The sequence below is a fragment of the Leucopleurus acutus genome (assembly GCF_964270905.1).
Source record: "Leucopleurus acutus genome assembly, chromosome: 13".
In the NCBI taxonomy this organism is placed as follows: Eukaryota; Metazoa; Chordata; class Mammalia; order Artiodactyla; family Delphinidae; genus Leucopleurus; species Leucopleurus acutus.
In genome coordinates, this window is record NC_139155.1 from 27,183,972 (window position 1) to 27,196,759 (window position 12,788).

Consider the following 12,788-nt stretch of genomic DNA (forward strand, 5'->3'; position numbering starts at 1 on the left):
TTTTTTTTTTGCGGTACGCGGGCCTCTCACTGTTGTGGCCTCTCCCATTGCGGAGCGCAGGCTCCGGATGCGCAGGCTCAGCGGCCACGGCTCACGGGCCTAGCCGCTCTGCGGCATGTGGGATCTTCCCGGACTGGGGCACGAACCCGTGTCCCCTGCATCGCAGGCAGACTCTCAACCACTGTGCCACCAGGGAAGCCCGAAGGTTGTGTTATATTTTGATTAAAATTAGTATGTTAGAATAAAGAATGACAAATGTTTAACATTGAACCTGCTTTAGAGTGACTTTACTTTCATGAGTCCAAGATGAATGTAGCTTAGTACTTTATATTGGTGTATTTTAACCATAAAAGTTTCAGAATTCGGCAGACTCTTTATCAGAAGTGCCTGGTTATTGCAGGTTCATCTGTTATTGGATTTGTTATTGGAATATTATCTTTCTTTTTTTTTCTTCCCCAGTTCAAAGCAGTATTCAACGGTTTCAAGAGAAGTTTTTTATTTTTGCTCTGACACCTCAACAAGTTAGAGAGATATGCATATCCAGGTAAGAGGAGTTTGGAATATATTCTCCAGGATGTTGGTGTATTAGTCTGCTAGGCCTGCCATAACAGAGTACCACAGACTGGGTGGCTTAAACAACAGAAATTTGTCTTCTCACATTTCAGGAGGCTTGAAGTCCAAGACTAAGGTGTTGACAGATTTGGTTTCTTCTGAGCCCTCCCTCCTTGGCTTGCAGATGGCTGCCTTCTTGCTGTGTGTACTCACATGGCCTTTCCTCTGTGTGCCTGTGTATTCCTGGTGTCTCTTCTTCTTATAAGGACACCAGTCCTAGTGGATTAAGGCCCCACCCTTATGACCTCATTCAATCTTAATGACCTCTTTAAAGTCCCCAACTCCACAGACAGTCACACTGGGGGTTAGGGCTTCAGCATATGAATTTTGGGGGAACACAGTTCAGTCCATAACAGTTGGGCCATTTCTCCTTAAGTAAGCATAGTATATTTTGACTAAGGTTAGCCAAATATTTAATAAATACTCTGTTAGAAAAAAGTTTTAACTTTTGAATAAAACCCCTTTGAATTACTTTTGGCAGTAACTTTTTTTAAATGAAACTTTTATTCTAAATATAGCAACATAAAGAATTTGTGGTAACAGAATAAAGATAGAGTGACCATAAACTTCATCATCCAAACATAGGCATTTTTAGAGTGAAAATGGATATTATTAATAATTTTTTCTGGGATAAGAACATAAACTGGGACCATTCTGAGCTATATGCTCACCTAGACCAAAAAATTAGCAGAAATATGAAAACAATTATGAAAAATACTCTTAGCTTTTCCATTTCAGAAAATAGGGTAAACTTAAACACATTTATAAAGAGCAAATGAACTAAGAGATAGGAGGAAAGAAAAGGAAATCTGTAGTATATACTTTCCCAGTTAAAAATATAGTCATCCTTGGTGTTAATAATATATTATTTATAAGACTTCAGAAAAATTTAGCATAAGAAAACTGAGACTCCCGGAGGTCACATGATTTTCTGGGATTGTAGAGTTAAAAGTTGGAACAAAGAGTTGAGCAAATTAGAGGTTTTTTGCATCCTTTCAGCTCTTCATTAGAACACTCACCTTCTCTGAGATGTTAATAGGAGTTTTTAAAAAGTAAAGATTCAGCAGTTAAGTTTTGGAAATTCTGTATTCAACGTAGGTACATAAGTTCTTAAAGCCAGACTTTTCAGTCTTTAATATGTTAATGTGTATTGTCAATCTCCCAGGGTGGTGGATCCAGATTTATGGGCCTCTCTCTCTTTTAAACATCCTGATATCTTGAAGATGCACTGTTGTTATGTGGAAGAGTATGGGACACACACAGCTTTAGATTCTTTCGTTAATCACATCACTGCTCTCAACAAAGTCTCAGAATGATTTTATAACTTGACCTGGTAAAATTTGAGCTCCCAAAAAGTAGTGCTTAGATAGTCTGGCTCTCCCACAAGAGGGAAAAAGACAAAGTGTTGAAAAATAAGATTAAAAGAAAAAAAAAGAGACAGTACTAAGGATTAGTCCAAAAGACCCAATATCCAAATAATAGAGGTTTTAGGAAAAGTAGAGAAAATTTAGAGGAGGAAATTATCAAAGAAGTAAAATGAATGTAGCTTGATGGAGTTCATGTCCACCAGGGGCAAGACATTGCAGGCAGTTTTTATAAATTGGAAGTACTTTCAATCTTGGGGATAGTAATAAACCAACTAAAAAATTAATAGGATAAATGAAAAATTATATTTTATATCCAAGCCATATCATTATTATTAAGTTTTGTTTGTTATTCATTGATGATTCCTTGCTTGAGAACATTTCCTAAGTGTTTATTAGGTACAAAACACTGTATTGTATGACATGCCTCTTTTCTACAAGTTGCTTGCAGTCTTGCTAGTGAACTAGCTCATATACCTAAAATGATTGTTGGCATTGCAAGAGCCAGCATGAAAAGAGCCAATTCAGTAATGACAAATAAGAGCTGATTTATAGGAGAAGATTACTATTAACGTTGGTGGTCTGGGAAAGCTTCTTTAGGGTGTTGGGTGGGCCTTTGAAGGAAGGAGATTATTTACTCAGCATGGAATTGTGAATAATATGTACCGTTTGCCTTAAAAAGGTGTGTGTGTGTAATTTGCATAAGTGCATAAAATATGTCTGGACAAATATGATAAGCTGCCTCTGGAGGAGGGAATCAGGTGGCCGGGGTCGGAATTGGGGGAGTCTCTTCACTTTATATCCTTTTTTGTATCTTTTTGAAGTTTGAACTATGTGAATGTATTAACTAGTCAAAAAAAATGAATGACTAAAATTTAAATAATTATTTTCAATTAAAAATTTTAATCATGTTCTGCAGATGGATGGTGGTGATGGTATAATGTGAATGTACTTAAAGCCATAGAACTATACACTTTAAGATGGTTAACACGATAAATTTTATCTTATGAATATTTAACCACAATAAAAATTAAAAAAAAATTAACCATAAAAGTAAGGCTATTTGTGATCCTACCGGCAAAGAAGACAAAACACACATACACATGTGCATGCAAACTCCAACCTTTTCAGAGTTGGGTAACCAAATAGTAAAAAATCTCCTTCCTAAGAAGCAGAAGTAACAGTTTGGTACCCATTACCTAGGTTTAATAATTATCAACATTTTGGAATCTGTATGTGACCACTCCTCAACTTTTTTTCCTGAAATATTTTAAAGGAAATTGCAGACATCGTGTAGTCTCACCCAGAAATACCTCAAGATACATCTCTAATTTTTAATGTAATCACACTAAAAAATTAATAATTCTTTAATATAAAAGTGTCTACCCTATATTGAAATTTTCTCAGTTGTTCTTCAGTATTCAGACATGTATTATTTTGACTTTTATGTCTCCCAAGATTAAAAAAAAACTTTTTACTTTGAAGTAATCTTAGGTTTATAGAAAAGATGTGAAAGTAGTAGATAATACTCTTCAGCCAGTTCCTTTAATATTACCATGTTGCATAATTATAGGTGCAGTTATCAAAACCAAGAAATTAACCTTGGTGTAATACTATTAACTAAACTACAGTCTTTATTCAGGTTTCATCAGTTTTTGTGTTTTGTTTTTTGTTTTGTGGTACGCGGGCCTCTCACTGTTGTGGCCTCTCCCGTCGCGGAGCACAGGCTCCAGACGCGCAGGCTCAGCGGCCATGGCTCACGGGCCCAGCCGCTCTGCGGCATGTGGGATCTTCCCGGACCGGGGCACGAACCCATGTGCCTTGCATCGGCAGGCGGACTCTCAACCACTGCGCCACCAGGGAAGCCCTCATCAGTTTTTCTGCTAATTAATTTCTGTTCCTGGATCCAATCCAAGATCCCAAATCACATTTAATAGTTGTGTCATTAGTCTCTTTCAGTCTGTGATGGTTTCTTAGTGTTTTCTTCTCTTTTTTAACTTTCGATATTTTTGTGGAGTACTGATCAGGTATTTTGTAGAACGTTCCTCAGTTTGGGTTTGTCTGATGTTTTGTCATGATTAGATTGAGATTATGCATTTTTAGCAAGAGTACCTCAAGTTATATGCCCTTCTCAGTGTATCATAACAGTGCTCCATAATATTGATACATCTTATATTTGGTGATGTTAATTTTGATCACTTGGGTAAGGTACTGTTCACCAGACTTCTGCACTGTAAAGTTGCTGTTTTTTTCCTTTGTTATTAATAAATATCTTGGGGGAGATATTTTGAGACTAGGCACATATTCTGTTTATCTTCAAATTTTTCCCACCAATTTAGCATTCACTCATGGATCTTGCCTTCGGTGCTTACTTCATCATAAACACTCTTGTGCTCCAATGATGTGATTTTTCTGTTGTTATTATTCTTTTCCACATTGGAGTTATTCTTTTGTAAGGAAGGGCTGTCCCTTGCCCCACATTTATTTATTCAGTTACTTGCTTGTATCTGTGTGGGCCCTGGAGTACTCTGGGTTATAATCCAGTGCTATATAATTCATATTGTTGCTCAAACTGTTCTACCTTTGGCTATTGGCCATTCTTTCAGGTTGGCTCCTATGCCCTTTTGATATGTCTCCACGCATTTCTGAGGACTACTTTACTGCTCCAGGCTCATCTTTTATTTTCTCTGCCCCAGTTCTGGAAAGATAACCTCTCCAAGGAGCTCTGGTTCCGCTCTTACAGTACTTCCTACCACTTTCTGTGGAAAAAAGTGGCTCATTTGACTCTGTTAGCATATTACACATTCTGGATTTGGATAATTGTGCACCTTGTGGTATCATTTGACTTCTATCCCTATGGTTCTCAAATTTTGCTGCATATTAGAATCAACTGGGGAACCTTTAAGACTCCAAATACCCAGATTTCATTCATACCAATTAAATTAGAATCTCTGAGGGTGGAACCCAAACAGCAGTAGTTTTTAAAGCTCCCCAGGTGTTTCCAGTGTGCAAATTTGAGAACTGCTGTGCATCCAGCTCCCCCCCTTTGCCTGTAATGGCGATAAGGTCTAAACCAGAGGCGTGAATACATTCAGGTTTGGGTTGTTTTTTTTTTTTCTATTACATCTTATAACGATTGAATAGTGAGTTCAGCTCTGTTCTTGGCTATAACACCACTCCTTCCATTGGGTACCATTGCCTCTATAATCATGCTCTCTCAGTTTCTTACACTGACATCTCTTGCATGTTCCAGAAATCAGCGTGTGATTCTCTTCTCACTGCTCTGTGATAGTATCCGTGGATGTGCTTTTTTTTTATTAACTGGCTTCAAAGAGATTTTTGCTTAGTATATATTTCAGTCTATTGCCTGTTTCATTAATGGCATGGGATCTGCCTGGACAGGCCTCTTTGTATTATCCCATACTTCATCTACCACATCCCCTCAGTTTGCTACACTCTGTTGATCCTTCTTTTATGTCTCTTTCAAGATTTAAAACTTGAATTAACTCTACCTTTGAGGGAGTTAGCATGGTCTTTAGAGTAGTATCAGTTGGAATGTGAATTCTGGCTCAATCATTTAAGTCTGTCTGCCCCTACGTAAGTTCCTAAAGCCTATTGAATCTTATTTACCCAGTGTGTAAAATTGGAAAAATAATCACCACCTCACTCAATGGTTGGGGGTTGAATGCCATTACTGGCTCTACCTCTGCTTATCCTGGTGAGTAGCATCACCATCTATCCAGTTGCACCATTCCGAAACCTGGGTACCATCCTAGGTCCCCTTATCCTACCTTCCTGTATCTAGTCAGTCACTGAGTCCTATCAGTTATTATCCCTAAATATCATTCAGTGATATTTATGTTTAAATAACTTTCAAGCCCTCATCTTTTGCCTATACAATTGTAATGACCTCCTAACTCTCCCAGCTGACCAAGTGATCTTTCTAAAGCCCATTCAGTTTTTTCTTTCTTGTGCTTAAAAACCTTATGAAGTCCATACTCCATTGCTTGACAATTCTCTTCAACATCCTACTCTACTCATCTTCTTTTTTTAAAATTTAATTTTTTAAATTGAAGTATAGTTGATTTACAGTATTGCATCAGTTTCAGGGGGAGGTGCAGCTAAGTTATTCAGATATATATGTGTCTTTTTTTTTTTTTTTTTTTTTTGCGGTACGCGGGCCTCTCACTGTTGTGAGACCTACAACAGTGAGGTCTCCCTTTGCGGAGCACAGGCTCCGGACGCACAGGCTCAGCGGCCATGGCTCACGGGCCCAGCCGCTCCGCGGCACATGGGATCTTTCCCAGACCGGGGCACGAACCCGTGTCCCCTGCATCGGCAGACGGACTCTCAACCACTGCGCCACCAGGGAAGCCCTATATATATCTTTTATAGATTTTTTTCCATTATAGGTTGTTACAAGATATTGAATATAGTTCCATGTGCTGTACTGTAAATCCTTATTATCTATTTTATATATATGGTGGTATCTTTTAATCCCATACTTTTAATTTATCCCTACCCCTAGCCCTCTTTCCCTTTTGAAAACCGTAAGTCTGTTTACTGTGTCTGTGAATTTGTTTTCTGTTTTGTAAATAAGTTCATTTGTGTTTTTTTTTTAGATTCCACATATAAGTGGTATATAATATTTGTCTTTCTCTGTCTGACTTACTTCACTTAGTATGATAATCTCTTGGTCCACCCATGTTGCTAAAAATGACAATATTTTATTCTTTTTTATGGCTGAGTAATACTCCATTGTGTTTGTGTGTGTGTGTGTGTGTGTGTGTCTGTGTGTGTGTGTGTGTGTGTATCTGTATCTTCTTTATCCATTCATCTGTTGATGGACACTTAGGTTGCTTCCATGTCTTGACTATTGTAGTGCTGCTGTGAACGTTGGGGTGCATGTATCTTTTTGAATTAAGAGTGTTTGTCTCCTGGATATATGCCTGGGAGTGGGATTGCTGGATCGTATGGTGACTAGTTTTTAAGGGAACCTCCACACTGTACTCCATAGTGGCTGCACCAATTTGCATTCCCACCAACAGTGTAGCAGGGTTCCTTTTCCTCCACACCTTCTCCAGCATTTATTATTTGTAGACTTTTTGATGATAGCCCTTCTGACTCATGTGAGGTGATACCTCATTGTAGTTTTGACTTACATTTCTCTGATGATTAACAATGTTGTTGGCCATCTGCATTTCCTTTTTGGAAAAATGTTCGTTTCTGTTCATTTTTCAATCGTTTTTTTTTTTTTTTATGGTACGCGGGCCTCTCACTGTTGTGGCCTCTCCCGTTGCGGAGCACAGGCTCCGGACGCGCAGGCTCAGCGGCCATGGCTGACGGGCCCAGCCGCTCCGCGGCACATGGGATCTTCCCAGACCGGGGCACGAACCCGTGTCCCCTGCATCGGCAGGCGGACTCTCAACCACTGCGCCACCAGGGAAGCCCTTAATCGGGTTTTTTTTTTGATGTTGAGTTGTATGAGCTGTTTATAAATGTTGGATATTGATTCCTTATCAGTCATATCATCTGCAAATATTTTCTGCCATTCCGTACATTGTCTTTTTGTTTTGTGGATGGTTTACTTTGCTTTGTAAAAGCTTTTATATTTGATTAGGTCTCATTTGTTTATTTTTCCTTCCTTTTCCACGTTAAGGAAGTTTTCAGTTGTTATGTCTTCAAATATGTTCTCAGGCCCTTTCTCTTTCTCTTCTCCTTTTGGGGGCCCCTATAATGTGAATTATTAGTGATTTTTGATGTCCCAGAGGTCTCTTAAACTATCCTCATTTCTTTTCATTCTTTTTTCTTTTTTCTGTTCAGTGGCAGTGATTTCTGCTACTGTCTTCCAGCCCACTGATCCATTCCTCTGTATCATTTAGTCTGTTGTTGATTCCTTCTAGTATATTTTTCATTTCAGTTATTATATTCTTCATCTCTGGTTGTTCACTATATTTTCTAACTCTGTTAAAAACTTCTAACTTCTCACCCTGTGCATCCATTCTTCTCCCGAATTCTTCGATCATCTTGCGATCATTACTCTTTCTTGGGTAGATTGCCTGTCTCTGCTTCACGTAGTTTTTCTTCTGGAGTTTTATCTCGTTCCTTCATCTGGAAAATGTTCCTCTGCCATCTCATTTTGTCTAAGTTGCTCTTTGTATTTTTATGTATGTGGTAGGTTAGTTTTGTTTCTCGACTTTGGAGAAGTGGCCTCTGTAGGATCTACTAAACTTTTTTTAATCATCTCATCTCCTGTCACTCTTCTTTAGCAGCCTGTACTCTAGCTAGACTTTCATAGCTGTGCATCTTTGCATATCCTCTTCCTCCTTACTCTGTTTGGGAAACCTGAGTCATGTTTTAAGGGCCAGTTCAAGTCTTCCCTCTTCTGTGATGCCTTTTCACATTTCCCCAAATTCATCATTTGTCTCTCTCTGTACTACTCCCATGTACTTATTTTCTATTAAAGCATTTATTTGACTACTTGGTTTCACTAAGAAGTTTGTAAATTCAACATCTCTTACTCATTTTTATATTCTCAGAGCCTGTCACAGTGCCTGGCATATAGTAAATGCCTTTATATCTGATAAATGAGTTCAACATGTGAAAGTTCCTAGAGCAGTGACTGGCAGAAAATGAATGTCAGAAGATGCTTAGTCATTACTTGTCACATTTGTGAAGATCTGTAACACATTGCATTTCCCAGTTTATGTTAATTTCCCTTACTGGAATAAAGTATAAATCCTTAGTGAACCATTCAAAATCCTTTATAACATTCTCCCATTTATCTTTCTAGGTTCATCTTTTGTCTTTTCTCTTTTTGAAAATTATGTTCCCAACCTAATAAGTTTCTGCCATGTATCTCTGGTTGATACTCACCTTTCCTTCTGTTGAGAATCACCCTACTAGTAAAGACACTGTTACTGATGGAAGTGTGTCTCTCTACGTGGAAATAGAACCACTGCTGTACAAACCATGTTTTCTAATTTGTTTGGACTGATTGTGGTAACTGCCTTGAACTTTCAAGACAAAATTGAATTTCCCTCTTTTCTGTAACACTTATTTTTCATAATGTACTGTAACACTTACCACATATTATTTTAGTTGTATATATTTGTTACTTACTAGCATATGAGACCTTTGAGAGCAAATATTATGTCTTATTTGTCTTTGATGCTCCAGCACCCAGACTTTGCAGTGTTTCTTGATTTTAATGAGCAGAATGATATGAGTTACTCTCAAGAGGTCAGTGTTGTCTAGGATATTTTGAATAGGCATTTGAGAAATGTGGAAGCTACTACTGGCAAGAGAAACAGTTAACAATAATAGCAGCCAGCTGCTCACACTTGTTGAGCACTTCTTATATCCAGGCACTTCACATGTAGTATTAACATGTTTGTCACAACAACTTCATGAAGTAGATGCAGTAATTTTCCATCTTTAACAGATGTAACTGAGGCACAGAAAGGTTAGGTAATTTGCCCAAGGTCATACAGTTTGGGACTATGGAACTCAGGCTGATCACTACTGTGCTTTACTGCCTTCCAGTGAACATAGAGAATTGGAAGCAGTAAGAAGCAAGTTGGAACAAGATGGAGGGCTATATGTACTCTCAAGACAGGACTAATCGCTAATGATCTTCTCTCTGACGCAGTCCAGGATTTATGATAATGGCTAAGGAGAAGATTTCTTAAACTGTAAAGTGAATACATGTCACTTTGGGAATCTTACTAAAATTCAGATTCTAATTCTGTAGTTTTGGAGTAGAGCCTGAGATTCTGCATTTCTAACTAAGAAGCTCCCAAGCAGTTACAATGCTGCTTCATTGTGGACTCCATTTTGAGTGGCAAGTGTTTAGGAGGTTCCATCCCAGAGATATTTCACATGGGACTCTGTTAGGTTCTCATCTAGAAATTTTAAGAGATTCTGTTTCCTTATTCGGGTACATAGTTATGAAGTTGCTGTGGTATAGAGGTTCTGAGGCTTTAGACACCAGTTCTCTAGCCTAGTTCTTTATTAGAATCACCTGAGTAGTTGTAAAAACTACTAATGTTCAGACTGTGCTTCAGAACCAATAAGAATATCTGATGAGTGGGCCTGTGTATTCAAACAAAATTTGCAAGTGATTAGAATGCTCGGCCAAGGTTTCAGAACCACTGTAAGTAAACAATTTATTAAACACTTTTAGAACCATGCTCCTTTTCCTGTTAACCAAGTCTGTTGTCTGTTGAAATAAAAATTGTATTGCGAAAGTTCCCATGAATTGAAAATACTTTAAAATTGCCATAAAGACAAGACTAAATGTTAAGCAAATGAGGGCTTTCATAACTACAGTGTTTTAATTAAGCCTTGTGCTATTGGTAAGGTAGTGTTCATTTTTTAAGGACTAAGAGTAAAAATACCAATAATGCTTTTTTCTGTTGAGAATGTTTCTGTGAATTCTAGTTGTGTTTTCTTAACCCAATTTTTTTCTCTTTCCAACAGGGATTTTTTGCCAGGTGGTAGGAGAGATTATACAGTCCAAGTTCAGTTGAGGTGAGTTTGAAATTTTCTTGTTACTTTAATTTTATACTTGTAACTATATGTATATAGTCCTGAATTTGTAAATACATAAGCATGTTTGAGTACACTATTTAAGAGTATTCTTTTTTTTCTTTAATGTAGACTTTGCCTGGCAGAGACGAGTTGCCCTCAAGAAGATAACTATCCCAATAGTCTCTGTATAAAAGTAAATGGGAAGCTGTTTCCTTTGCCTGTAAGTTGCTTTTTATTCACAGGCTTTTGTATGTAAGTTTATTATAAATACTAACAAGGCCTAGAAATAGTGATCACTTAGTACCAATGAACAGTCCCAGCATTAAATACTGTTTTCCACTAGAGAGATTCATGGCTCCTTGGGGAAGTGGCTGATTCCAGGTTTGGGGGAGATGGAAAAGATGAGCTTGAAGCATCTTGTGCCTGGAAGCGAGGAAGCTGTGAAAGACTCTTCAGATCATATCAAATGGCATAGTAGCAGGGCAGGACCTGCATATGTAGGGCAGCATGTTGTAGTGGATGTCTGAATGAGCTGGGCCTCAGCCATGGATGAGATGATGAAAGTTAGAGGCTGCTGAGAGCGACTGGACATGGAGATTAAGGATTCTGAGCTTGAGCCTTGATGGTGCACACTTGGGGGATGGATGCAGTGATATTTGATTGACAACCTATTGTTTAAGCAGTGAAGTAGTATATGGGCTTCAGCGCCTGGGAGATACACACACTCTCTCTCTCAGTGTGTATAGCCTGCTTCTGACCTGTTAGATAGCTCCAGACTCTTCAAATCCTGTTAGTCAAATATTAATATAACAATTAATTGTTGAACAGGACTATGTATCTGTCTCCACTGAGGTTTGGACTAAGTTACTAATTTGGTACAGCTGTGTGGAAGTAAAGCCTTAATCACAATAGTAGTAGAGCATGGCCTGTTTTTCAAGCCCTACAGAGTGGATATGTATCTTAACTGAAGAAGTGTTGTGAGAACAGTGATTCCACCATTATGTTAAGCTGCCATTTCAGTAAAGCAGATACCATGTGACTGTTGAGATAGAGACGGGGCAGCTGTTTAGGATCCCTGCTGGGCACAAGACTTGTCTCTGGAATAAGTATATGCGCAACAGCTGTGAGCAGGCTGTACCAGGGCCACGTGGTTGTAGTTGAAGCCCAAAGTGAAGATGGTCAGTGGCCAAGGCTGACCCTGCCAGTCAAAGATGTGACTTCTTGGTTGTCACGAGTCTCATTTCTCTCATGCGTAGCCTGTGGGTTTAGGGACCTGAGAAATAACGTGTTTCATGCATTTTATAGGGCTTGAGCAATACTGCACGACTGCCTGCTCTTTCTGAAAGATGTCTGTGAGGCTGAAATCATGAAAGAGAGTTTTCTGGGGATGAAAGGGGAAATTTCAGAGGCTGAGCAGTTATGGTGGGGAGGAATGCTTACATGGCCTTGTGCATGTTCAAAACCCAGTGGGACATTTTGTCTCTTGGGTTTCTGGCCATAAGCAACAACAGATCTCAGGAGCTGTCTTTTATCTGGATGGATCATATAACGATCTAAACCAAGGGAAGAAGCAGCCTTACTTGGAGCTGAAGGATGCCACTGGGTGGCCAGATGTGTAGCAAAGGAAACCTGGGATTTTGGAATGATAGCACATTTTCCATTGCTTTTCATATCCAATTTTCTTTGTCGATGATGGGCTAAGATTTCTTTTGACCTTTGACTTTTATTGCTATTTAACTCTTTCATTCTCCTTAGAAATATCTAATTATGATGATCTTCTTGCTGTCTATAGACCCACCTTGAAGATCTATCCAGTATTATATGTGCCAGTGCTGGGGGGTCGTGTCTGAAATGTGTGAGGCTCTACCTAAACTCTGGCATTGCTTCAGAAAATATGATAGTGACAGATGTGTATACACACGTTCCACACAATTTTCCAGGTGGACCAGTATTTTTCCTATAATATTTTCATCTATGAGATCTGCAGCACCACTATGGATAGCTCTGAATTTGTCATTCTTCCAGGACTTTTGAGAGAGAAGAAATTAGGCAGTTGAGCACTTCCTCTGGGACATTGTTACTCAGTCACTGCTACTTTCTTACCAAAAGCACTACCTAACCGTTGAGTACTTATACTAGGCTGTTCGTGAACACATCAGCTACTACATGAAACACCCTTTGTCTGATGAGTCTTGCACTCACCTCTGGAGCCAGAGTCCTGCAGTGGCTCCAGGAGCACTTGTGAGGGAGGTGAAGAAAGGTGAGCATTAGGACAAAGGA

General features: G+C 38.8%; 1 protein-coding gene across 5 annotated transcripts in view; it reads left to right on the forward strand.

Annotated features, from left to right (window-relative positions):
* The window catches only part of PIAS2 (protein inhibitor of activated STAT 2), a 94,943-nt gene that overhangs the window by 30,587 nt on the left and 51,568 nt on the right, over positions 1-12,788 (forward strand). For all 5 annotated transcript variants that reach the window (XM_082852698.1, XM_082852695.1, XM_082852696.1 and 2 more), the window contains exons 3-5: positions 460-544; positions 10,458-10,508; positions 10,638-10,728. In XM_082852698.1, coding sequence (XP_082708824.1) covers positions 460-544; positions 10,458-10,508; positions 10,638-10,728 — 227 coding nt within the window. The remainder of the gene's footprint in view (positions 1-459; positions 545-10,457; positions 10,509-10,637; positions 10,729-12,788) is intronic.